Source organism: Triturus cristatus, chromosome 5_2 (genome assembly GCF_964204655.1).
Source record: "Triturus cristatus chromosome 5_2, aTriCri1.1, whole genome shotgun sequence".
Taxonomy (NCBI): domain Eukaryota; kingdom Metazoa; phylum Chordata; class Amphibia; order Caudata; family Salamandridae; genus Triturus; species Triturus cristatus.
In genome coordinates, this window is record NC_140588.1 from 697,030,072 (window position 1) to 697,057,654 (window position 27,583).

At 46.6% G+C, this 27,583-nt stretch overlaps 1 protein-coding gene and 1 long non-coding RNA gene across 4 annotated transcripts in view; one reads left to right on the forward strand and one right to left on the reverse strand.

Annotated features, from left to right (window-relative positions):
- LOC146829140 (xaa-Pro aminopeptidase 2-like) overlaps positions 1–27,583 on the forward strand; it is a 329,035-nt gene that overhangs the window by 115,972 nt on the left and 185,480 nt on the right. The window contains exons 5-9 of the mRNA XM_085607765.1: positions 4,086–4,149; positions 11,382–11,486; positions 12,079–12,165; positions 14,805–14,948; positions 27,073–27,174. Of these exons, the coding sequence (XP_085463891.1) occupies positions 4,086–4,149; positions 11,382–11,486; positions 12,079–12,165; positions 14,805–14,948; positions 27,073–27,174 (502 nt within the window). The remainder of the gene's footprint in view (positions 1–4,085; positions 4,150–11,381; positions 11,487–12,078; positions 12,166–14,804; positions 14,949–27,072; positions 27,175–27,583) is intronic.
- Positions 1–27,583, reverse strand: part of LOC146829141 (uncharacterized) — a 131,737-nt gene that overhangs the window by 4,467 nt on the left and 99,687 nt on the right. Inside the window, exon 5 of one of the 3 annotated variants that reach the window (XR_014962199.1) lies at positions 11,766–11,879. This is a non-coding gene — a long non-coding RNA (uncharacterized LOC146829141). Of the gene's footprint in view, positions 1–11,340; positions 11,880–27,583 lie in introns of those variants that run through there. The other 2 variants (XR_014962198.1, XR_014962200.1) reach the window with 2 other exon arrangements.

The following is a 27,583-nucleotide window of genomic DNA, read 5'->3' on the forward strand; positions in this document are numbered from 1 at the left end:
ATGGATTTGATAGTGTGTCCTGCAATGTGAGTGGGGTCCGTGACCTTCTGCTTGAGGCCGATGTTGTTCGCACTCTCCAGGAGCTGTTGCCATTGGTGGGATCATTGAGGTGGAAGTTGATATCTCCTACGAGGATATAGTGCTCTGAGTCGATGTTGATGAGGTTGCAGAAGCTGGGGTGTGGTCTGGGTGGTCTGTAGGCAAGAATGCCTCTGATGGTACTCTTCCCATCTGTGTGTAGTTGAAAGATGAGGTGTTCCGTAATCAGAGTTGGGTAGTCGGGGGAGGTCAGGAATCGAATGGTGTCCTTGTAGATGATGGCAACTCCATGTCCATGTTTGTTGGTCCTGTCTTAGTGTGTTATTTTGTATCCCTTGGTGCTTGCAACACCGATGTCTGGTGCAGAGGTGGGGCTCAGCCAGGTTTCTGTGAGGAAGATGACATCTGGATGATGGATGAGATAGTATCCCAAATCTCTGTTGCTTGTTTTCAGAGAGAACATGTGATTAGTAGGATACACTGGAGGTTGTTTGTGGTGGGAGTGGTGGTGTTTCCTGTATTCCTGGTGTTACTAGCTTCAATGCTGCAGGTGAAACAACAGTGTAGGCAGGATAGTAGTTGTTTAGTGGTGCGTATGGATGTGCAGCAGCAGATGTTGTTGAGGTGTACAGGACTAGGTGGTCAGCGACAGTGTGGCTGCGTGGGTTGTAAAGGCCAGGGTTCCTGTGCTGAGCATTGTCCAGGCATGGATGGGCGCAGACGTGATTGCTTTAGGCATGCCTTGGGTGTGCCAGGGGCACGGCCACACAGGGGCCGCCATAAGTAGTCATGGGAGGTGGGAAGGGCTGATTGGGAGGCAGGAAGGCACAGGGTAGGGAAGCGGTGACGAAACAGGCACAGGGAGAACAGGTTTAAACAAAAAGTTTAATAAATGAGGATACAGTCAAACAAATGTGGGCAAAAAAGAAAATCCACTAGGGAAATGCAGGTGCCAAAGGGAATCAGATTCACAATGCAGGCTAATACAATCCAAAAAATTTGGGCACAACACAAGGGAGACAGATAATGCATGCATAAAGAACTGCAGAAATTAGAAAAAGCAGTGGGGAGACCTGGGACTGAACCGTGGTTCATGGCGAGCTCGATGCTGTGGTAGTGTCTCTGAGCTACAAGGAGCTACAGCAGGGGAGCAGCTATCTGGACCTCAGAGAAGGTCGAGGGCCGTACTAAGAGTCAAGTCATCTGTGCCATACATTTGGCATAGCTTATTACTGTATGGGGCAACTCTATAGTCTGTCATGGGGTATTTTTGTACAGTGCACACCCTGAGCTCAAGCATTTAAAGGTGCCATTATGTCTGATAATAAAGGAAAAATGGCATGAAGTAATAAAATAATTGTTTTCAACATTTATATAGTGCTTATTATCAACCCTTTGTGTGGCACTGAAGCGCTTACCTACATGGTCAGCAAGCTATGCAATGTAGGGTGTATGGTTGGAATGGTGTTGTCATTGTTTTGTGATCCCATGTGGGAAGTGTTTCCATGTCATGAGTGATGATCACTGAGATGCATTTTCTGTGTTATGGGACGTAGCAGTGTGGCGGATGACACAGTGTAGGAGACAGATGTGCAGCTTATGATTTTTAGTATGTTGGTAGCTTTGCACAGCTCTGTAGGTCCCTATCATTTCTCATGATTGTAGTCTACTGGTGACTGCATAGGTCAGGTTCACACATTGTGTTGAAGAGGAAAGTCAAGACTAATGCCAGGTTTTCTTGTTTCATGTTGTGCATTGCTTACACTGAATGGGTAGCTCTTTCTCTGTAGAGGCCCTTTTGTCAATGAAGTTGGGTGTGGGGGTACTCTGGGAACAATTTGCTAGTTGTTCGGCCTTTAGTAGCTCACAATGATTTTCAATAATCAGAAGTAGCTCTCACTACAGAAGAGGTTGGAGACCCCTAAGCTATCTGGACCTCAGGGAAAGTTGAGGGTTGAACTAAGAGTCAAGTCATGTGTACCATACATTTGGCATAGCTTATTACTACATGGAGCAACTTTATAGTCTGTCAGGGGATATTTTTGTACAGTGCACACCCTGAACTCAAGTATTTCAAGGTGCCATTATGTGTGATGATAAAGAAAAGAGGCATGATGTAATATAATAAATGTATTTCAACATTTCTATAGTGCTTATTACCTACCCCTTTGTGTGGCACTGAAGCGCTTACCTCCATGGTCAGCAAGCTATGTAATGTAGGGTGTATGTTTGGAATGGTGTTGTTATTGTTTTTTGATACCATATAGGAAGTGTTTCCATGTCATGAGTGATGACCAGTGAGGTGCATTTTCCATGTTATGGGACGTAGCAGTGTGGTGGATGACATAGTGTAAGAGACAGATGAGCAGATTATGGTTTTTAGTATGTTGGTAGCTTTGCACACTCTGTAGGTCCCTATAATTTATCTGGAATGTAGTCTACTGGTGACTGCATAGATCAGGATCACACATTGTGTTGAAGATGGAAGGTGAGACTAATGCCAGGTTTTCTTTTTTCATGTTGTGCATTCCATACACTGAATGGGTAGCTCTTTCTCCGTAGAGGCCCTTTAGTCAATGACGTTGGGTGTGGGGGACTCTGGGAACACTTTGCAAGTTGTATGGCCTTTAGTAGCTCACAATGATTTTCACTTATAAGAAGTAGCTCTCACTACAGAAAAGGTTGGATACCCCTGCTATAAAGTGATCTATTTTTACCTAAGTGCTCTTATTGTTGAGGCCAACATTTTAGTGCCATAAGATTTGGGAATGTTCTCTTATTTTAGATGTTTTTTTGTGTGAACTTCAAAGGTCTAATCTAGAATTTGGCGGGCGTCCCACCACCCCACTGGACTGCTCACCATATTTTGAGATCCCTGACAGGCAACTCACTGTCACAGTGCATCTGGTGATGAGGTGGATGCACTGTAGACACAGCTGAATGCCAAGTGGTTCACCATGTTGTTTCAGCCAGCTTTGCTTACTCTTTTGTTTTTCTCAAGCAGACTCCAAAGGCAGGAGTTTGTTTGAGAAAATCAAAAAACTCAGCAGCTGTGACGTGCGTGGAGTTTTGGTCTTGTGTGTCAGAACTATGATCTGTTTGATACCATGCCTTTCATTTAAGACCTGGACATGAAAAATCAAAGGCTGTAACCCCCTTTTAAATATGGCAAGGCTGTCACCACTGTAACTCGATGGTCCTGTGGCAGATGGGTGAGGGATTTCCACAGTGAAGACTGCTGAGGCTCTGCCACTGTAAACCCAGCAGCCTCACACCTCTAAATAAGGTATGGAGCTTTGCAATGGACAAAGCGCAGGCACCGCCAATTTTTGTCAGTCCCCCTGACCCACCCAAATCCTAAATGACCCCATTACTTCTTTATCACTGGACAGGTCAGTTGACTTGTTGACTCCTGCACTTTCCAGCTCCTATTACATGTTCAACCCTTGAACTTGACCAAGTACCCAAAGGGAGAGCTTTTTAACCTGCTTCATCCTGTGAACAACTGGATCACATTGCTGCTACATTGGTTAGGTTGCAATAAACCTCAAACAAATCTTTTATATTTACCTTGATAGGATATTTCCCAAAGAGAATGCTGAGCTCTTTGTAAGATTTGGGAGAATACCAGTATCAGGGGTATCAAATGCGCGAACCTCTCAGTATCCAATGTAGATTTAGAATAATATTACGGTGCTCCAAGGGGAAAGGGTAGCCACTTACACCCTCAAATGTGAAGTGGACAAAGTCCACAATATGAGCTAAAATATATACAGACCCTGAGCAACACAGCATTCAAACATCAATACAAAAATAGTTCTGGTTCTTTAGTTGTAATCCTTTGTATTTTTTATTCTTCCATCTTTACAGACAGTTTTAGGTCACCTCTGGAATTCAGTATTCATTCCAGTCAAAACTGTAGCCACAGTGCTGTGTTGCTCAAAGGCTGTATAAATGTTTGCTCTGTGTATGATTGTGTGTATAATGAATTCAAGAGGTTTTTCCAAGTGTTCCTTTTATAATTGTGACTGCTATTATTTTTTAAGAGTGAATACATTGCAGATCGAGATGCAAGGAGGGCATGGATGACAGGATTTACAGGTTCAGCAGGTGAGAAAAAATATGACTTTTGAATGAAGAGTTGGTCGGTCTCGGGCTGACCAAAAAATGTGACTTGTCCAGAAAAACATTTGTACCAATCACCTAACACACGGATAGATATCCATACATAGTGTGCATTTCAGAAAAGATGAAATCATAGAGTGATTGCCCATCTAACAGTAAGAGTAATTAGAAGCAGCACGTTTCTCAGTGCTCTTTTGTTGTCTCAAACTAATTCTAGTAAGATTACCAAATAATAGTTATGTGCACGTTATTGCTGTTTATCTGGAAAAAAATGTGATGAAATAATATTTATCTTCCGATCGATGGACCACTAAAACGTCTTCTCCCCATTATTAAAGAATTGTGCCGAAAACATTAGTGGTTTCACTTTGAAAATGGTGTCCGAAATATAAACGTTTGGGTTATTACATAGCAGAGTAACTTTTTTGTAGTATTGTTTAGATGCTCAAGCAGGACTGCTTATTTGAGGGCACAGCCAAAGTAAGTTGTTTGATAGTTCCCCTCTGTGATTGCACAGAATAGCTTTAAAACTATGGATGGAATGCTAAGAAGAGGACATCCATCAATTATGTCATTTGAGATGTCATCGGTGATGTCATAAATTATGTCATACAACATGTCATGAGTAATGTAATATCTGAGGTTATCAGCAATGCATTGCGGGGGCACAGATTATAGATAGCTCTACTAACTATAACTAGTGAATTTCTGTGTTTTCTTTAGTTCAAATCGTTATAATGGTACTAACATATTTACTTAACTATAACATCACTTTGACCTTTGGATTTTTCAGTGAATTTGTAAGTTTTTTTTCTGTATAGTAACATATAATAACAATTCCTAACTATAACGTTACTTAAGCCTTTGTTTTTTTCAGTGAATTTATAGTTTTTTTACTTAAAGTAATATTTTATTACCATATATAAAGCCAACCTCCCGCCATGTATGGCCTTTGGTCGTGCGTGGTGGGGGTTGCCTGCAAGGCCGAAAGGAGGCAGCCAACCCCACACTGCACATGGCCTTTGGTTGTACACGGCATGGGGTTGGACCTAGGACCTCCCACCATGAATGGCCTTTGGTCATGCACAGCAGGGGGTTGTCTGCAGGGCTTGCAGCCAACCACCTCTAGAGGCAGCAAATGCCTTACCGCCCACAGCCTTTGGTCATGCGCGATGTGGGGTTGGACATAGGGTCTGGCTTGGGGCCAGACCCTGTGTTGAGACCCCCGTAGACAGCCAACACCAAACGGCACATAGCCTTATGCCGTGCACAGTGGGGCATTGCCCACAGAGCCTGGCCGTGCCCAACACCCCCACAGGCAGTCAACCCCAAGCTGCACACAGCCGTTAGCATGCATAGCGTAGGGTTGGGCCACAGCGACCTCATACCCCAGGGCATTTTCTTTTTAAACAAGAGGTGCCACATGACCATCCTCTCCTGAGGGAAAGTTTGCTTCCAGCCGGCAGGATATTTAAAGTTGCTCCCACCGGGTGGGCCCAGGCAACTGTTCTGTTTCCCTGCCTGCACTGCTGTGGGCAGGGAGACAAATATTGCTACTGCCGGAGAGGGATCAAGAATTGATAGCTGATTCCTCCGGGCGGAAACAGAGCCAGCTCTCCCACTATGCGGGAAGCCAGCTGGGGTCACAGGGCCCTGCTGGAGCATCCCCCCCCCAGGGACCCCAATATTTTGGTGGAGCACTGAGGCACCCATCTATAATAAAGGTAGGACCGGGGGATGGGTCCCGAGGGCCCAAGAAGGCTTAGGTAGGGGGGTTATTTTATTACCACATGTAATTATGCCAACTTTCTGCCAAAGGCCAAGAGTGGTGTGGGGTTGGCCACCCCCCCCCCGGGGGCATCCAATCCTTTGCCCACACGGCCTTCGGAATGAGTCCTTATGCCCATTAATGGAGGCTGCAACATTTCTCTTCATTGTCCAATCAGATTTTTCTATTATTTGAAGTTGCCTGCCCACAGGACTCCCATGAGAATCCTGAGAACTCAACCATCTAGATATCTATAAACAACCATCTAGATATCTATACATTTTGAGCCTTCATTTCTCAGAAATTACTGAACAGATTTAAACCAAACAAAAAAAGCACACTTTCCGGGTCAAGATGTAGCTGTCTTCCAAATCTGATTCAATTCTGTTTATTGTTTGTTCTGTCTGTAACTGTCTTTAAAGTTCCCAATTAAAATTACATTGGAAAATTGCTTTTAAGATCACCTCGAAACTTTCAAAGAAGGAACTGAGGTGGACGAACCTTTTGTTTTTGGAACATCTTGTGAAGATTTGTCAAATAATGCCAAAGTTATTAGCAAACCAGAAAATCTATTTGCCATGGTGGGTGCAAGAAGCAACCTGAAATACACCAGACAGGATTTTTTAGTAACAATAATCAAAAGAAGGAAGAGCCACTGATTGACTGTTGTCCAATAGAAAGCAGCCCAACCAGTACAGAACATGTTCAATTATACAAGTATGGGCAAGTATGGGGAAGGTGGCTCAGTAAGACAGTATGATCAATGGTGTCAAAAGTGGCTAAGATTCAGACAATAGATACCCCTTGAATCCATTATCCTCTTGCGTTCCTTCCAGGCGACTACTGGTATAGATTCTCTTTCCCTGCCAGGTTGAAAGACTATTTTTCATTGGTCATTGGTTTCCATAAATGTCCAAAATGGAATAATAGCTTTAAGCTCTAACATCTTCGCAGTGAAGAAAGTTTGGAGATTGACTGCCAGTTGACTATGTCTGAGCCATCCAGCAATAGTTCCTCAATAACACCCATGCAGCTGCTTGTGTGTGGTTAACTGCTTGAGGCAAAGAAAGAATCTGGCATGTTGCTTAGATCTTCCTTCACAATACTGATAAATGTTTCCATGGAAAATATTAATGTTAATGTTAATTAAACTTGTTGAGTGCACGAATACCTGGGGGTGTCTTGACGCTATTGACTGCCATAATTCCTCCTAGTTACTCAGTTCTGGAAAAGCCAGGTTTTCAACTTTCTCCTAAAAATGGTGAGGGAAGCCACTCCTCTTAACTCAGCTGGAAGTGTGTTCCACAGCTTTGCGGTACCATAAGAGAGACTCGGCTGCCCCAACCCGAAGTGCATATTCTAGGTACCTTCATCAGTCTTGTCCCTGAGGACTGCAGCTGTCTAGCCGGCTGGTACCAAACAAATTGCTTTTTGAGCAACAGAGGTCCTGTGTCGTTCAAAGCCTTGAACGCTAAACAGAGGGCCTTGAACTCAACTTGTTTGGCAACTGGGAGCCAATGGAGTCGGCGAATTTCCTTGGTGATGGAATCGTATTTGGGGATATTGCTCAACATTCAAGCAGCTGTATTTTGAATGGATTGAAGCTTTTTAAGAAAATGTTTACGCATGCCCAAATAGAGACTATTACAGTAGTCCAATTTAGTCTGGACCAACGTGGTAACCACTAGCTTTCTAGAATCGATGGGGATGTAAGGCATGATTTTCCTAAGTTTTTTTAATCATAAAATGGGAGGCGGTGACAAAAGCATTAGTCTGATGAGATAGTGCTAGCTTGTTATCGATCCACACGCCTAAATGTTTTGCCTTTAGCACAGTCTTAGGTGCTTCACCTATCTCTTCTGGCTACCAGAGATTGTCCCATCTAGGTTTTAACTCACCGAAGATAATAATCTCCGTTTTTTTTTAGTTAAGTTTCAGGCAGTGCAGGCTCATCCATCTGTCGACTTCTCTCATACAGTTCTAGAACTGTAGAGAGGGAGCAGTTTGTTTATTATATGCTGCCACAACTATCTGGGTGTCGTCCTTGTAGGACGTTAAATTAAACCCAAACCTCCGGATCAGAGGGGCAAGTTCTGCAACATATATATTACAAGGAGTTGGGCTTAAGTATGATCCCTGGGGGACTCCACAGGGCAGAGCATAAGACTCTGATTGAAAACCGTCCATGGTAACAGTTAATCTCCTTTCTTTCAGAAAGGAGGCCAATAGAGTCAGTGCCATTCCCTGAACCCCCATTGATTCCAGCCAACAAATTGTGGTCGACCTTATCAAAATCGTCTGATAGATCGAGGAGGATCAGGGCCGCTGGCCCTCCTCCATCCATCACCGTTCTGATTTCTTCTGTGGCATTATTCAATGCAGTCTTGGTACTGTGTTCCCTGTGGAAACCGTACAGAGTGTGGTCAAGAAGATCGTTATCCAGAATGAACTGAGATAGTTGCTTATTCATAATCTTTTCAACCATCTTGGCTGGAAGTGGTAGATGGGCAATGGGTCGATAGCTGGCCGGATTGGTTGCGCCCATGTTTGGCTTCTTCAACAAAGGGAGAATGGAGCAATCTTTTCATATGGAAGGGAACTTGCCTAAATTGAACATTGTATTAAAAATCTGAGTGAGAATAGGGCTAACCACTTCTATTATCTTTTTAAGGACAGCCGAGGGACAGGGATCATTTGGCGAACCGGATTTAGCCTCTATTATGTGTTTAACTACCACTTCTGAAGGAATTGGGGCAAATGAACTAAAAGAATCTTGCAGCGATTCATCATATATGGTTGGCTCTAAGGGATCATAGTCAGGTGTGGTAAAAAAACGTTATAAATGTTCATGACTTTAGATTTTAAAGCTGGTGCAATAGAATCACAAAATGTTTGATCCCATTCTATTGCATCAGACTTCGGCAGTGAAGCTAAATTATTAACTAATTCGAATAGCTCTTTGGAGGTGTGTTTAGTTGTCTCAATTTGTTGGGTGAAGTAATCCTTCTTAGCGTTTTTTAGTACATTTTTGTAGTTGCTTAATATGGTTTTATATAACTCTTTTTCTGTTTTGTCGTAATTGGCTCTCCAGCGCCTTTCTGTTCTACGGCACAATTGTTTTTCCTTACATAGAGTTTCCGAGAGTTTCCGAGAATCAGGGAGCCGACAGCATACCCCGGTTCCCTGAGATCTTTCTGATACGTAATGATGTTTTTATAGCTTCATTTAGCCATTCAGTATACTTGACTGCATTCAAATCTACACACAGATTAAATTTAGGGTGTGTTTCCTCCAAAAAAGAATGAAATAAAGCCAAATCTATTTTGCTCCACGCAATGCAGGTTGATAGGGTTTTTTTGTCATCTTAATTGACTGGGCTATAGGGGTTACAAGACTACATTTCATTAAAAAATGGGCAGTCCAGGTCAGGGGAAGGACTTTTTTCACTGACAACCCGGCTAAGGAGCTGAAAATCCCATCAAGCGTATGTCCTGCATATGCGTAGGGGCTGAGACAATCTGAGAAAGGCCTAACGGCCTTAGAGCATCTAATAGAATTGCCATCTCTTTATCTTCCAAATCTTCTCAATACATATTTAAATCCCCAAGGACGGTGAAATCATTACTAGACAGTGCGGGTTCAAGGAGTCCTTCTAAATTCTGCACAAATGTGCTCCTGACACTGGGAGGGCTGTAAAGGGATGTATGACGTTACAACGCATACCTTTATATCGTGGTACACTACATCGCGGTTTTGACAACCCAAGTCGTTACAACGACTTGCGCTAGATGGCGCTCTAGGACAAGGAATAGGACTTAGGAGTAATATAATTTACTATTCCAACTCCAGTCTACGTACAGTAGGGAAGGTGTTGGATAGTAAATTATACTATTCCGTGTCCTAGAGCGCCATCTAGCGCAAGTCATTGTAACGACTTGCGTTGTTAAAACCGCAATGTAATGGCATCGCGATGTAATCCCCGCGTTGTAAATGATGTTTCCCGCTGTAAAGTAATATGCCTTTAAACGTTATCTTAGAGGCTATTTCGATAGAAAAGTGAAGTGCTTCGAAGAGAGGAGTGGAGGCTGGGGCAAACTTGGCTACAAACTGCTCTCTCAAAATAATTGCTACTCCCCCTCCTCTTTTTTGTGGTCTATCTATTCTGAACGACTGGAAACCCATGGGCGTTGCAGTGACAAAATCTAGATCGGAAGCTGCATCAGCCCATGTTTCTGTAATGAAAAGCACATCAATTTTATGAGTGTTTATCATCTCAGCTATTTCATATTTATGTTTAATCAAGGACCTGACATTGATGAGTCCACAAGTTATATTCTGTTTTCTATCATCTACCTAAAGTTTTTGTTCAATACTTCTTGTGGAGAGCGAAGCTCCTTAATCTTCTGCTCTGGTGGAAGTGTAAAACCGCATGGGCAAACTAAGTTGTTATCAGATGTAGCTAGGCATATTCACTTGGAATATGTTCCATTAGTGTTAAAATTTAGCAGTTCCTCCTTAGAGTATTGCTGGGTTACAATGGAGATTGAGCCAGGGGTTCTGGCCCTAGGCCCAGGCCAGGCGCGGACGAGCGCAGACGGGCTTGCCTTAGGTGCGCCTCCAGTGCGCCAGCTGCACGCGTCCGCTGCGCATCCACGGTATTGGCATTTAAATAGATTCCCCTTCCACCTGCCGCGTAGCGTCTGACATCATGGGGTGTGCCGTGCTGTGTGGACCGCCCTCCACTCAAACAGCAACAGCTTCGGTGGACCGGGGCCGGTGCAACACGCGCACGTGAGTGCAAAGCCTAATGCCCAAGTAAAGTGCTGCTAGTAAAAAAAAACGGGGTGCGGGGAAGCGGGTAAGTTAAAAACACAAGCAATGGATTAAAATAAATGAAACCAGCAAAGACACCAGCAGAACTCACAGCAGTTCGCTGCACTTCCACGGTATCGGCATTTAAATAGATTCGCCTGCCGCCTAGCGTCTGACGTCACGGGGTGTGCCGTGCCGTGTGGACTGCCCTCCACTCAAACAGCAACATCTGCGGTGGACCGGGGTTGGTGCAACACGCGCACGTGAGTGCAAAGCCTAATGTCCCAAGTAAAGTGCTGTCGGGATGCAGGGTGCAGGGGAGCGGGGAAGTTAAAAACACAAGCAATAGATTAAAATAAATGAAACCAGCAAAGACGCCAGCAGAACTCACAGCAGTCCCTGATAACTGTTCTCACAATGAACAGGTGGAGGGGAATATTAGAAGAACCTACAATCTGCAGTACTTCCCCAAATTTTGAGACAGTGTATCTGAGAGGAAGACAAAGGGGATAGAGGTAATGTAAACACCTGCAGCATTGATGAATGTGTGATGTAAATTGTTGGTTTGACAAAAGAATGGGTTAAAGAGCCCCATTAGCATAAATGGATTGTGTTACATGCAATTGGTTTATTTTAGGAACTGCTGTTGTGACAATGACAAAGTCAGCACTGTGGACAGATAGTCGATATTGGACGCAAGCAGAGCGGCAACTGGACTGCAACTGGGAGCTTCAAAAAACAAGTTAGTATACATTGTCCATGCCAGAGATTATTAACCATGACATTCAATATTAGAAAACAATCTATCATACATGTGCTTGTGCTTTGGAGTTCCAATCACTTTATGAAGGATGCTAACATTCATGTATTAAGAGAAGCAATGCTAAAGTAACGCTGGGCATAAAATAATGTATTAGTCTACACAAAGTGTCATCTGTAAGCAAAGATTACTGCCATGATACATTAAATGAAAATTTGTGAATTTTTACGCCCTTGTTTGACAACACAGCAGCATAATTACATTTTGGCTGGATTGTGTTCATCTTCAGTGTGGGTTTGAAGCCAGGATATAAGTTTTCTTTTCAAACTTCCATGGGAGGTCGCACAGTCAGTGTGGTATTTTGTACCTCTGCGTCTATAAATACAAAGATGTGCAGTGTCTGTTATTCCACTCATAGATCTTTTTTTTCCAGCAAGACTGTCCTTCACCTGCATCAATTACCATTCTCTTCTACCAGATATTGTTCAATAAGCATTTATAACTTTATAAGGGTATATTTCCCTTTAAGTGTTTTGACCATAAACTTGATTTTAAACTATCTTCTCTTTTGCAGCTAGGGTCAATTCCATTGTTGAGTGGATCATCAATGAGGTTCGACCTGGACAGCAAATTGGATTTGATCCTTTCCTCTTCTCCATGGGTATGCCAATTTGATCAGAATATGTAGTTCTATACATAGAGAATTATTGCCTGTTTCTACAACACGTTGCTTGTCACATGGTCTGCTAGTCAATGCAATACAGTATTAGGCAAGAAGGCATATAATTCACTGTGCTGTGTTACAAAATAGTGCTGAAATCCGAGCACTTTGACATCCATGCATGGTATTCCTCCATCTCCCAGTGGATCTTTTCTAGAAGGAAAAAGAGCAAGATGTGATGTTTGCCAAGGTATCAGCTCTCCTCCAGGCAGATCTCTCATGGCACAGAGATTTTGGAGACAGTCTGAGAGCTTGCAAGTAAGAGAGAACAGACAGGGTTCTTACTAAACCACCAATCAGTTATATTTTGGGATAGAGAAGTGTCAAGACTGTCCAGAGCCAACAGAGACAGAAGCAAGGTTATTTTTGATGGGGACACAACTTTAGTTCTGAGAAGTCAAAGAACCCAATAATGTCTACAAATGTTTTTATTCTCCTCTCTAATAAAAGCATTAGCACAGGCTAAAAATAATAAAGAGAACTCCATGAAAATAACTAACGTCTTATCAAACGCAGTCTAACAGAATCCTCTTTTATGTTCTACCTTTGTGAAAAAATAACTTCATGTGAAATCTTCTATGAGTGAAGCCCTCATATTTTCCCCCAAGCCCATGTCCCTGGGGAGAGGATTCATATCTGTTGCTCGTCCTTCAGAATATGCCCCAGTATACTGATACTCCTTTTTAGCTATAAGCCAAAGGGTGTGCTATTTCTACTGTGTTACACTGAGTATAAACATGTGAACAGATAGTACTTATTTCCCAAGATGTTCCTGAGAAAAGGGTGTGAAAATTGCACACAATTAAGGCACAATGCAAGCAATGACATTCAGTGGGGTGAGTACAAATTGGGGACCGCTCATCAAGGGATGGTGAGGGGGAATCTGGCAATACCCATACATTCGAGCTGACAAGCTGAGGGGACCCCCTTATGCATAGAAGACTGGGGGCCTCCCACACAGCTGGTGCTGCAAGGTTGTCCATTACACTTCTGATGACAATTTTGATTTGCAAGGGCCTCAACATACTATTGCTAAACAAATCATAATGAACAATATATAAACTATCGAAGCACAACTAAAAATGAACCTGCAAGACTTGGGGACAGATTTACGACCCTTTCATTTAGCGCCTCGCAATTTGCGACACATTGCGAGTCGCAAATTGTGAGGCGCTAATAGAAATGTACAACAGTGTGTTTACACTGTTTTGCGATACCCAATGGGGTTGCAAATTGCGAGGCTCATTAATTTTAATGAGCCTCTCTCAATTTGCGAGCTCATTGTGAATGCCAGCCCTCCCAGGGATGGTGGCCTGATGGGCTCAGCAGACCACCATGTGTGGGACTGCTTTTTAATAAAACAGCTTTTTTTTTCAATGCAGCCCGTTTTCCTGAAAGGAAAACGGGATGCATTGAAGAAAAAAAAAATGAAACGTTTTCGTTTTATATTTGAAGGGCAGGCAGTGGTCCCTGGGACCACTGGCTGCCGTTAAAAAAATATTTTGCATGCATTTGCAAAGGGTAAGGGGTCCCAGGGAGACCCCTTCCCCTTTGCAAATGCATTACTACCTACTTGAAGTAGGTGGTAATTGCAAGTGTTTTGCGACCACAATTGCGGTCGCAAAACATTAGTACATTGTTTTGAGACTCGCTATTTGAAAGGGAACGCCCCTTCGAAATAGCGAGTCTCAAAACCTATTTAGCGAGTCGCAAAACAATTGCGACTCGCTAAATAGGCTATGTACATGGCCCAATATGTTTTTGCATGCGCAAACGGGTTCGCAAACCCGTTTGCACATGCAAAAAGGGTTGTATATCTGGCCCAGTAATGGCTTAATAACATTACACATTAATGGCTGAAGATCATAAGACTGAAGTGTGGAGCTGGCTGTGGCCAACTGTATTGAGATCGTCAGTGGTTGTCATAGCAGCTCCAACATAATTTTAAGGGTGGAACTGTAGTTATAAGTGTTAATCTGTCTTAGAATGTCCATGGTCTGCGATCAATGGTCGATACATATAGAGCACAATATTTGCTTAAGCCTCTTGGATCTACTCAGTAAATCAGCACTAAAAAGTGTCAGCAATTATTGCAGGTCGAAGAAACTTGGGACTTCAAGAGCTTTCTAAATAGAGTGATATCAGATTCAGAATGGAGACGGAGAAGCGAAGAATCTCAGGTCTTGGCCACAGCCACTGAAGAGGCGAAGCAACACTGTAAACTGTAGCTTGGTTGGGCTCAATGAGAATGAACCTTGTTTCCCTGTCCACCTTAGTTGCGACCTCCCTGGACAAGTCTCAGACTCTTATTCTTGTCCTTTGTAGATGGAAAAATGACTCCCACTTTTCACCAAATGCTTGTAAAGTTCCTTCTTGTCAGTTCTGCAACCCCTGGCTCCTAGGAATCAGGTCTCTCTCCAGCCAGGTCTCCTTCAGGGTCCACTCCACTGATGTTAGGTGGGCGCTTAGACGTTCTTCTGCTAATGGAAGGTTGCTGAAGCAGTGCGTATGTGGATCTAATGGATGTATGAGGGTTTAATGAGTGGGCAGCTCTAATATTTCCAGTTCTTGTATTACAGATGACTGGAAGAGTTACTCTGAAGCTTTGGCAGATTATGGTAGAAACTTCACATCCATAGAAACAAACCTTGTCGACCTAATCTGGACGGAGCAGAGGCCCACTCCCAGCAGCAACATCTATCGACTCCAAGACAACTTCTCAGGTAGTTATTTGTTGAAGCAGAAGCACATACAGATTATTTTGGAACAGTGAAGGCTATCAATCAATCAATCAATCAAGGTATTTATAGAGCGCACTACTCACCCGGAGGGTCTCAAGGCGCTTGGGGGGGGGGGGGGGGGGGAGCCGCAACTGCTCAATCAGCCAGGTCTTGAGCTTCTTCCTGAAGGACAGGTGGTCTTGGGTCAGGCGCAGGTCGGTTGGGAGGGAGTTCCAGGTCTTGGCGGCCAGGTAGGAGAAGGACCTTCCTCCTGTTGTCGCTCTTCGGATGCGGGGGACGGCGGCGAGGGCGTGACTGGTCGATCGGAGGTGGCGTTTGGGAGCGTAGAAGTTGAGGCGGTTGTTGAGGTAGCTCGAGCCTTGGTCGTGTAGGGCTTTGTGTGCGTGGGTCAGGAGGCGGAAGGTGATTCTCTTGTTGACGGGGAGCCAGTGCAGGTCTCTCAGATGTCCGGAGATGTGGCTGCGTCAGGAGATGTCGAGGATGAATTTTGGTGAGGCGTTCTGGATCGGCTGGAGTCTCTTCTGGAGCTTGGCGGTGGTTCCGGCGTAGAGGGAGTTGCCGTAGTCCAGTCGGCTGGTGACGAGGGCCTGGGTGACCGTCTTCCTGGTCTCGGTGGGGATCCACCGGAAGATCTTGCGTAGCATGCGTAGGATGTTGAAGCATGATGAGGAGACGGCGTTGACTTGTCTGGTCATGGAGAGGGAGGAGTCCAGGATGAAGCCCAGGTTGCGTGCGTGGTCTGTCGGTTTGGGTGCGGTGCCCAGGGCGGGGGGCCACCAGGAGTCGTCCCAGGCGGAGGGCGAGGAGCCCAGGATGAGGACTTCCGTCTTGTCTGAGTTCAGTTTCAGGCGGCTGGTCGTCATCCACTCGGCTACGTCTTTCATCCCTTCGTGGAGGTTGGTTCTGGCGGCGGCGGGGTCGTTGGTCAGGGAGAGGATCAGCTGGGTGTCGTCGGCGTAGGAGATGATGTTGAGGTTGTGTTGGCGTGCGATGGCCGCGAGGGGGCTCATGTAGACGTTGAAGAGGGTGGGGCTGAGCGAGGATCCTTGAGGGACGCCGCAGATGACTTCGGTGGCCTCTGACTTGTACGGTGGTAGGCGGACTCTCTGTGTCCTTCCGCTGAGGAAGGAGATGATCCATTCCAGTGCCTTCTCCTGGATTCCGACGTTGCTGAGGCGCTGCACTAGGGTGCGGTGGCAGACAGTGTCGAATGCTGCGGAGAGGTCTAGGAGGATGAGGGCCGCCGTTTCTCCGTTGTCCAGCAGGGCTCGGATGTCATCGGTGGCAGCGATGAGGGCGGTCTCGGTGCTGTGGTTGGCTCGGAAGCCAGACTGTGAGGGGTCGAGGGATCCATTCGTCTCGAGGAAGGCGGCCAGCTGCTTGTTGACGGTCTTCTCGATGACTTTGGCTGGAAACGGGAGGAGCGAGATGGGGCGGTAGTTTTTGAGTTCGGTGGGGTCCGCTGTTGGCTTCTTCAGTAGAGCGCTGAGTTCGGCGTGCTTCCAGCTCTCAGGGAAGGTGGCAGAGTCAAAGGAGGTGTTGATGATGTCCCGCAGGTGGGGAGCGATGACAGCGTCGGCCTTGTTGAAGATGTGGTGAGGGCAGGGGTTGGTCGGAGATCCGGAGTGGATGGTGTTCATCGTGCGGGTGGTGTCTTCTGTGTTGATCGGGGTCCAGGCGTTGAGGGTGGTGGTGGGGGGCGTTGGTGCGGTCGTGGGGAGCGTTGGTTGTGTGCTGAAGCTGTTGTGTATGTCTGCGATCTTGTTGTGGAAGTAGGAGGCGAGGGAGTTGCAGAGGTCTTGCGATGGGGTGATGTCGTTGGTTCCGGCGTTGGGGTTTGGAGAGCTCTTTCACGATGTTGAAGAGTTCCTTGCAGTTGTGTGCGTTGTTGTCCAGCCGGTCCTTGAATGCTGTTTTCTTGGTGGCGTGGATCAGTTGATGGTGCTTCCGGGTGGCAAGCTTGAGGGCAGTCATGTTGTCCGGTGTTGGCTCCCTTCTCCAGGCTTTCTCGAGGGCTCGGCAGTTCTTCTTGGAGCTCTTGAGTTTGTCGGTGAACCATGGGGCCTTCTTGCTGCCGGGTCTGCTAGGCGGGGTCCTCAGTGGGGCGAGTTCATCTGCGCATTTGCTGATCCACTTCGTGAGGTTGTCGGCGGCCTGGCTGGGGTTCGCTGAGCTGGCGGGAGGGTGCTGGCTCAGGGAAGCAGCGAGCTGGTCTGCTGTGATCTTGTTCCAGCTTCTACGAGCAGCCTGTTGCTGGTGGTGGTGGGTCGTGGTTCTTCTGAAGGTGAAGTGGACGCAGCTGTGGTCCGTCCAGTGGAGTCCGGTGGCATGGCTGAAGACGATGTCCTTGCTGGATGAGAAGACAGCGTCGAGTGTGTGTCCGGCGAGGTGGGTGGGGGTGGTCACCAGCTGCTTGAGTCCGAGGTTGGCGAGGTTGTCAAGCAGGGTGGTGGTGTTGCGGTCGTTGTTGTTCTCCAGGTGGAAGTTGATGTCCCCCAGGAGGATGTAGTCAGCGGAGGGGAGGGCGTGCGGGCTGATGAAGTCGGCGATGTCGTCGCTGAATTGTGTGCGTGGTCCCGGGGGTCGGTAGATGAGGATGCCTCTGAGGGTGGTCTTGGGGTCTGTGTGGATCTGGAAGTGCAGGTGTTCGTCGGATGTCAGGGTGTCGTCGGTGTTGGTCGTGATGCGGATGGTTTCCCTGTAGATGATGGCGATGCCTCCTCCCATGTGGTTGACGCGGTCCCTTCGGGTGATCTTGTATCCGTCCGGGATGGCGATGGCGATGTCGGGTGCTGAGGAGTCGTTCATCCAGGTTTCCGTGAGGAAGGCGACGTCAGGGGCTGTGGTGTCGAGGAGGCTCCAGAGTTGAACGGCGTGTCTGTGGACGGAGCGGGTGTTGAGCAGGATGCACTTCAGGTGGTTCCTGCTGGTGTTCGGCTTGGTGGGTGGTGGTGTAGAGCCGGTCCGGGTGCAGGTGAACATGCAGGCGCGGCAGCTGAAGGGTCCGTGGGTGCGTCTCGGGGTGGCTCGGTAGCATCCAGGGGATCGGCCGGTGTTGAGTGCGTTGAGGGTGGCGGCGTCGTACGTCCGGCGGGTGGGGTGGGCACTGCGGGGGCCAGGGGTCCTGGCACTGGGCGCGGTCCAGGCGCGGACGGGCGCAGACGGGCTTACCTTTGGCGTGCCTTCGGCGCGCTTAGGGCGCGCCCGCTGCGCGTCAACGCTGCGCGTTTGCCACTCTGCCATAAGTGGAGAGTGGGGGGGCGGAGCGAGGGAGGAGCAGCTGGGAGGCGGGAGCGGGGCGGCGAATGGGTAGGGCTGTATAGGGAAGGGGGCGGGGCCGCAGGGGGCAGTGGCGGGGAGCAGGGAGGTGGCGGGAAGCGCGGCAGGGGCCGGGAGAGACAGGAGGGCAACAAAAACACAGAGGAATAAAAAATAAACTACACGGGGCACAAGAGAAAACAAGGAGCAGAATTACACAGACAATCGGATTCGCAATACAATACAAACGCGGCGCAGGCGGGGTCTGAGCACCAATCAGCGGTGCACAGGAACACAGCTGCTGGCAGCGGCGGCGCTGGTGGCAACGAGGGGCAGCCTGGGCTCAGTCAGCGGTGCGCAGGGTCACAGCTGCTGGCAGCGGCGGCACTGGCGGGAACGAGGGGCAGCCTGTGCTCACTCCTGAGGAGTGTGCACGGTGCGAGGGGGTGACCGGCCCAATGGGACAGAGGTCACTGCTCTCCACCGTGTACACTACGCCCTATATGGTCCAGTGGGAGGGAGGAGCAGCTGGGAGGCGGGAGCGGGGCGGCGAATGGGTAGGGCTGTATAGGGAAGGGGGCGGTGCCGCAGGGGGCAGCGGCGGGGAGCGGGGAGGTGGCGGGAAGCGCGGCAGGGGCCGGGAGAGACAGGAGGGGAACAAAAACACAGTGGAACAAAAAATAAACTACACGGGGCACAAGAGAAAACAAGGAGCAGAATTACACAGACAATCGGATTCGCAATACAATACAAACGCGGCGCAGGCGGGGTCTGAGCACCAATCAGCGGTGCACAGGAACACAGCTGCTGGCAGCGGCGGCGCTGGTGGCAACGAGGGGCAGCCTGGGCTCAGTCAGCGGTGCGCAGGGTCACAGCTGCTGGCAGCGGCGGCACTGGCGGGAACGAGGGGCAGCCTGAGCTCACTCCTGAGGAGTGTGCACGGTGCGAGGGGGTGACCGGCCCAATGGGACAGAGGTCACTGCTCTCCACCGTGTACACTACGCCCTATATGGTCCAGTGGGAGGGAGGAGCAGCTGGGAGGCGGGAGCGGGGCGGCGAATGGGTAGGGCTGTATAGGGAAGGGGGCGGGGCTGCAGGGGGCAGCGGCGGGGAGCGGGGAGGTGGCGGGAAGCGCGGCAGGGGCCGGGAGAGACAGGAGGGGAACAAAAACACAGAGGAACAAAAAATAAACTACACGGGGCACAAGAGAAAACAAGGAACAGAATTACACAGACAATCGGATTCGCAATACAATACAAACGCGGCGCAGGCGGGGTCTGAGCACCAATCAGCGGTGCACAGGAACACAGCTGCTGGCAGCGGCGGAGCTGGTGGCAACGAGGGGCAGCCTGGGCTCAGTCAGCGGTGCGCAGGGTCACAGCTGCTGGCAGCGGCGGCACTGGCGGGAACGAGGGGCAGCGTGAGCTCACTCCTGAGGAGTGTGCACGGTGCGAGGGGGTGACCGGCCCAATGGGACAGAGGTCCCATTGGGCCGTTTCCTTTTTTCTAAAACGTAAATTTGGCAATGGTTTAAGACTTAGTCCTGTCAAGGGAATGGGTAAATCAGTTTGCAAGATGGGAAAAACAACTGAACACCCTTAAAATTGATGATCGTGTGTCAGAGGATGTTTCCTTATAGGGGATGGGGATAATTTACCCATGGAGACAATGAGAGTTTCAGTGACTTTTTTTGTATGCCGACTGTTGACTATGTATTATTTAGAATGCAGAAAACTGTTGCATTAGTTAGCGTAAGTGAAATTAATCTGGGAATTCTCTCCTGGATAACCCTGACTTTAGCAGTTTCAATGCTCTTGAAAACTTTGTGAATTCCAAAAAAACGCATTATACTCCAAACGTAGGACGAAATCTACGATTTGGGCTTTTTTTGTGATTCGGGACCTCAGTACTTTGTAACCCTTTCAAAATTACAGGGTTAGTTGCCCGAGTGCACAAGGTATTTCCAATATTCATTGTTGAAATATCAGCAAGGCTTAGATGAACAAGGAAGGCGAAGTATACCAGACTACAGACCATTGTACGTGACAGCTAAATGCACACACGTGTGGCCACATGCTCAGTCTTTTGAAAGTTGTTTGCTTAGTTTTAGATCAAATGACGAGCTGGCTATACACTCATAAGTACAATAAGGAAATGCAAGTGAAGTAAACACTTGAACAAAGAATGAAAGTTGTGTTTCGGTTGTTAAATCCGTATCATGGTATTGGAATATTTCTACTTTGGCTCTTAATAGAACATTATGTAATAACTAAGCGTATGAAGCTGCTCGTTCACTTTAATGGGCTTTCCTGCCCCTCAGGACGTGTCTGATATATTTGGCATGTGTAATATTTTAAAGAAAGGGCTCAGCCTCGAGAGGAGATATTATTTATAAGAGTATGGTTTTCATCTGTCAACTAGGCCTGGGCGAAAATTTCGTTCCGTTCGCGGAAATTGCGATAATTTGACATTTTCGCGTTCCGCGGAGAGCGCGAAAATGTCAAAAATTCCGGTTTCCGCAGCTTGGCGATAATTTGTTTCGTGCTCGCGCTATAAAATAATACATTCTCGCGCGCGCGTGATCGCCTTACCTGAATCCCTGCGTTCGCCGACAAGTTTTCTTGATCCGGTCGCGTTCTCCATGAGATGTTGTATTGTTTTTAGCCATTTGCGCTGTCTCGCACAGTTCGCGCCCGCAGTGACGTCATGCGTCGCGCGATCACGTCTTTCTTCTCGCGATCATGCACCGCGAGAAAACTCAAAACAAGATGGCCGCGCCCGCAAGCAACCACATGGGTAAGTTGGCGACCTGCAACCATGCAGAAAATCTCGCGAACATGCCGGAAAAAAACGTCCGCATCTTCGCGATATTTCCGCTTGTTTGCGATAATTTTAAACATTTTCGCGATAATTTGCGAAAGTTAATTTCGCAAATTCCGTCCACCCCTACTGTCAACCCGAGTCTGGCACACTTCTTCATTTTAGGCCCACAAATACTACAATTTTTAAACTCAGGATGTCCAACAAAATGGATATCAGAAATAGAAATTCCCTTCATCCATATTTCTTTGAACAAGAATAAACCCAGGTTTTGGCTGTGAATACATCTTGCACTTACATCACAGTCTATAACGAGATATCTTACATTAAGGAGGCCTGCATATAACTGCTTAGTTGTACTCCCAGCAGAGGTTCCTCAAACGTGTTTATGTAAATTAACCAGTGTAGCATTTCGCTCACCTAAACTGCAGTCTGCTGATGGGGCTGGACAAGACATATGACCTCTGGAGTAGATCTTTCCCTCTGATGAGCAAACTCCAAAGTTTGCTTAGGGATTCTGGCTGCCTTTGTGGCACAGACAACACAAACAGACTTGCCATTTGCATGCCTCTATTGTGTCGCAAGAACGCTCGCTGTGCATGGCCATGCAAACTGGCAATGCATATGCCCTGCATACTCTATTATGCAGTTACACATGCTCATTCAGTCCACAGCCACAAGAGCACAAGAGAATAGAAAGAATCAAAGCAGCCAGCAACAGACTCACACATTCAGACTATAAAAAACGGTATGAAACAGCTTTCCACAGTAGAAGCGTCTTCCTTAAGTATAACAACTCTCATAATGACCACAACACAAACATGAAAAATGTCACAACATTTTTTTTTAGACAGTAATATTAGAGCAAAACAAAAAGTTTAGCATTCTTCGTGTTTCGGGAGCTTTTAAGTGTATTGCCCTAGCAGATTTTAAAAGATGGATTAATTTCCTGACACTCATTGGATTAAATATTTGATTTAGAGGTATTTTTGTCAGATTGCCTTATCTACTTGTCATTTAGTCCTGCCGCATAGTTTTGGTAATTTCTTTGAGCTGTGGTAAGCCGTGGCCTCAGTTTACCTCTCTTTGCCACTGCTCAGGAGTCAAGCTCAAACCCTCTAATATTAACACCAAAGATTTTAGCTCCATGTTTAAATCCTCCCACTGCAGATTTCAGGAGAATGTACAGGTCAATAATGAGAATTTTAACTCTTGGATATCATCTGCTTTATTTTTCATCATTCCTGTTGTTTCTCACCACAGCACCTCCTGCCATTTCCTGTAGACCGGCCTTTGCATCAACCAGAAAGGCATGGAAGCTTCTGCAGAGGAAAAGGCACCAAGTAGTCGTACTTCCCAAAAGATTTTAAAATTGTAAATTAGTTCTCCAACCTGATTAGTGCACAGCATGCCAGTCTCCCCATCACCTTGTCTTTGGAAATCTACATAGACGAGGTCCAGTATATTTATCACAGTTCAGGTCCTCGTCCATTCCATTATTTTGATATGGTAGGGCCCATTTCAGCTTGTTCAATTCATTTAGTTGGCAGACTTCCAGCAAAAACGCCCCACAGTGATTTACTCTGATGTAATAATCACCCACTGTACTCTGGGCATTCCTGGTGACACACTATCAAACCTTTTATACAAAATATTGAAGGTTGGATTGCTTGAATTAATCTCAGCCACTGTTAATTGCCGCGTCTTAGTCCATTGTTATTTTGCACACCTTGACACCTCCGTTTGGACCCAGCCATATGCAAATCAGTCTTAACCCTTCTCCAGTGGGAACAGTCCAAGCTGAAAATGATGGACTGGGATGCAGCTTTGAGTGAATGATGGTGAAAGAGATTAATTGAAGCATTCCTTCCATCACCTTGTTGTTGTTGCAGGAGATGCCCTAAGTGTGACTGGTATGCCCAGACGTGAGTCCTGTGCTGACTGTCCCACTGGAATCAAGATATACTGGACTGATGAGCCTTATTCAGGGTGATACCGGTCCTGGGTTGCTTGTGTTGCTTGTGTTCTGGTTCAGGTAGCACCTTGTCTGACAGTTCAGGATTGACAGTTCCCTTTGGAGAACTATCAAGACTGATTTGCATATGTCTGGGCCCAAACTGAGGAGGTATGGTGAGGAAAAAACAAAGGACTGGGATCCGGCCGGAAGAGAAGGAATGTCAGATGCTGAGATTAATTCAAGCATTCCGACCATCTCCTTGTTGAAGTTGACACACTATAGAATAATGCTTGTTGGAAACGGCCCTTTTTGCAGGGTTATCCCCAATCTTTTTGCTTCTTCCTCCTTTATTTTTTCTGACCCGTGGTTGTTGGCATAGGACTCTGGGCACTTTACCACTGCTGATCAGTGCTAAAGTGCATATGCTCTCTGTATAAATTGTTATATTGATTGGTTATCCATGATTGGTATATTTGTTTCACCTGTTAGCCCCTAGTAAAGTGCACTACGTGTGCCAGGGCTGGTGATTCAAATGCTACTAGTGGGCTGCAGCACTGATTGTGCCACCCACAGGAGTAGCCCTAAAATGATGTCTTAGGCCTGCTTGCAGTGCCTATGTGCAGTCCAGGACTGCCATGTCGACCTGGCCAGTGCACCCACTGACCAGGCCTTATCCTTCCCTTTCTGTACATGTCAGGCATCCCTATGGTGGCCCTAGGTACCCCCCTGGGCTGGGTGCAGTGTATCTGAAAGGTAGGGCATGTACTGAGGTGGGTAACATGCCCTGGTAGTGAATTACAGCCATTTTCGTTTTTCACTGCTGAGAGGCTATCTTGCCCATAGGATAGAATGGGGGAGGCTGTTTACATGCCTATCTTCCCATAAGGGCAAGATAGAAAATCCAAGTTTGGTATCTTTGCGTTCAGAATTTAATTATACATCTTTTTAGCAAGATGGTTTTTAAATTCACTGTGTGAGGATAGCACTTTTTAGAAAGTAGCTATTCTCCTGTTTAACCTTCCTGTGTGCCTGTGTGCTGGTTGGCTGACTGGTGTCATGTGATGGGCTAGGTGGCTCCAGGAGCCTGGATGAGTCAGCAGCAGGGTGAATAGGGAGATCTGCTTTAGATGGGTGGGAGGAGTAGTCCCTGGGTTTGAATAGGGCTGCCTCTGCCAGCACAATGCTGGCTCCACCCCCTGCTGACCAGGCTGAGGACTCTGCCTCTGCTGGAACAAAGAAGGCTCCACCTCCTGCTGAGTGTCTAACGACCCTGCCCCTCACTCTGAAAGGAACCAGGTGCTCCAGAACGGAGCACACCCAGGAACCGGTTTGAGCAGGGGAATCCCCCCACTGGAGCAAAGAGAGACAAAGACTTGGAGGGGTATAAGAAGAGGACCCCAGACACCTAAACTTTAGATCACTTTGGAACTAAGAAGAAACCTCTGCCAAGGAGAAAGCTGTAAAGGACTGAAGAGGAGAAGACTGCCTGCTTGCTGTTTTGCTTTGCTGCCAAGGAGAGGGGAAGGACTTTGCTGTGTCCCCTTCTTTTGATTCTGATCTCCAAGGGCCTGAGAAGAGCTGGCTCCCTGTTAAGAAGTCCCAGGAACAAAAGGACTTCACCACCAGCTCCCCTGGAACTCTGCTGAAGGAGTTCTGACCTGCCTTGGAGTGCTTGCCCAGTCTTGGGGCCTCAGGAGGTCGTTTTGCTGTGTTTTGGGAGCTGGGAAGCAGAAGCGTGAAAAAGAGTAACTGGTACCCAACGCATCATCCGATTGCGTGTCGCAAGAACGAGAGTGCGAGGAGAATTTCATTGCGGCGTCATCGCAGCACCCGGAGTCCCCGCATCGCCGAGTGCGTCGAGCATCGTCCCGGTGCGAGAAGATTCCTGACACTGCGAGGGTCGTCGCAGAACCAGTTTGCGGGCCGCACCACTGCCGGTGCGTGAAAGTATCCAGTCGCTGCGTGTGTCGACGCAGAGTCCCGTTCCATGGCGCATCGAGAGTTGCGGCGCCGGAAGTCAACGCTGCGCCGCGCATCGTGCCACATCGAAGAGTGTCGCATCGAACCTGTGCGTGAAGCTTCCCCCTAAGAAACCTACGCAACGAAGGCCAAAGTCATCGCATCCTCCCCCTACAGATCAGAGCAGGCGCATCCACCTCTGCTGCGTGAAGCAGGGCTGCTGCAAAGCCTCCCCAGGATCTCAGGAGTATTGCATCGCCTTTGCCATCTTCCTTGTTATAGCTTTTGGGAACCTTATCGCAACTACAGGTACTGTTGGGCACGAGAGTGTCGCATTTTGTGCATTGAGAGTCGCATTGTGCAGGACACTGATTTTGACATCCTGGAGTACTTTCTGCAAACTCTTGAACTATTTTTAAAGTAACCTTTTTAATTATATGTCGGTTTGTCTGTAGTATTTGGTCTTGTGAAGTTTTTAGTAAAGATACCTTATATTTCTAAAACTGGTGTGGAGCAAATCTGTGGTGTTTTCACTGTGTTACTGTGAGTGTTGGTACAAATACTTTACACATTGCCTTTGATAGCCTAGACTGCTCAGGCCAAGCTACCTAGAGGGTGAGCAGGGGTTATCTTAACAGTGTATCCCCCTTTCCCTGACTAGAAGCAAGGGTCCCTACTTGGACAGTGGTACCTACCCTGCCAACTAGAGACCCCCAGATCTAACAATGCTATGTTTGTGTCATACAGTAGGCATTCTTGGGGCATGCTTTTCAACCCCGCCATGATGGCCTAGCCTATCACTGACATATTTGTGTACTCACAGGAATATTCTAGCTACCCTGGAATAGCAGTGGCCATTCTTTGCCACACCCTGGCTACTCTTGACAAAATGTAAGCTGTCCATGGCATGGTAGTGGCTCGTCTTAGTTTATTGCTTCCCTTTTTGACACAAATCTGGAAATCTCTGGCAAAATGGAAGTGAAACTCATTGCCATGTGTTGGAGAACCCTGACGGTTGACAATGATAAATGAATATGAAAGGCTGAATTTGCCAATGCAGGAAGTGCTGACCAACTAACTATGTACTCCAAATGAAAGTCTGCAATATCTAGTCAAAAGAAAATCATGGACATGACACGTTCTCTTAGAGGGAATCAAGCATTTTTATCCAAATTGAAAATGTTGTATGTCCTGGAGCAATGACTGTATGTTCAGAAACTGACAATCTGACAATCTGATGTTTTAAACAAAGTGACTGCTAAATATATTGAAAGCTTGTTGTTTTATGGTTTTGTGGATGCATGTTGTGATCTCTTATTATGATATTGCTACTGCTGTTTGAGACATGGACATGCAAGATGGTGCTGATTTATCCTGCAGTCTCAGTTGAGCAGTAGCTTTGCCGCGTGCACATTTAAGATGTCTGTAGCTCTTCTAGTCTATGGCTTCTGATAGCAGGGTTTCATAACCATTGCTTTGTTCATCACTCCCCTTCCATTCATAACCTCAGACATAATACACGGCTTGGATATACTTAAAAGAGTCTATCAGGGAGAATAAAGCACAAAAAAAATGCAATATACAAGTTTGAAAATTGATAGGTCGCCTGCCCTACCTAAACACGTTTTCGTAGCGGCTTGTAAAGTACAAAGCTATTAACAAACTTCAAGGGGCATAAGTTGAGAAATGTATAATTTTGCTAAATATTTTCAAAGCTTTCTTGGAGAGGTGACACACAGCACCCATGGGAAGGTTTGCCTGACCCACTATAAAAGTACTGCAATTTTTTATTAGTGTCACTTCAGGTGTGAAAATTGTGTTTAAAATGCATCACTTCTTCCTGTTTATTATTTTCTCTAGGAAGGAGGCCCGTTGCCCCCATTACGGAGGTCGAACGCGCTCAGTTCGCTTGCTTGTGCACTCAAAATCGATCGACAAAAGACAGTTTTTAGGTCACAGCACAGGGTGAAATATTAAAGGTGTCTGCAGTCATATTTGTACATTTAGATATCTCCATATGTCATGAATTGTATGCTTGCTGTGACCTTTTCTGTGCTGCTAATTGTGCGATTTGTATTTAACCTGGTTTTCCTTTTTTATCATTGATTTTAGGAAGTACATGGCAGGCAAAAGTCTCTGATATCAGGGACCAGATGGAAAGACATTCTCAAAAACCGACAGCAGTGCTACTGTCAGCGCTGGATGAAACTGCCTGTAAGGAGCAACATATAAAAAAAGATATTAATTTACTGGAAAGCAGTTGGAACAGCATTGAGGATTTCTTCAATATTATAAGTGCTATAAGGAATTTTGATGAGAAATATCTTCAGTGCTCTTAAATTCATGTGGCCGATCTTCAGTTAGAAATATCACATGCTACAATCTTACAAGAGTGCATAACATAAAACAAGTTTGCTGAAAACTCTACTTTAATATGTTTGAGTGACAGTTATGTTAAAATAATGAATAGTGCCTGCAACCTTCCAAACAGAAATCTGCAAGAGCTGTAAAAACACTACTCAACGCAACCAACTCAACATGCTAAATAAGCTGTTGAAAATGTGCTTAGCAATTAAAGCTTCCTCAGATTTATTGGAGCAGAATATTTTGCAATGTCAGAACG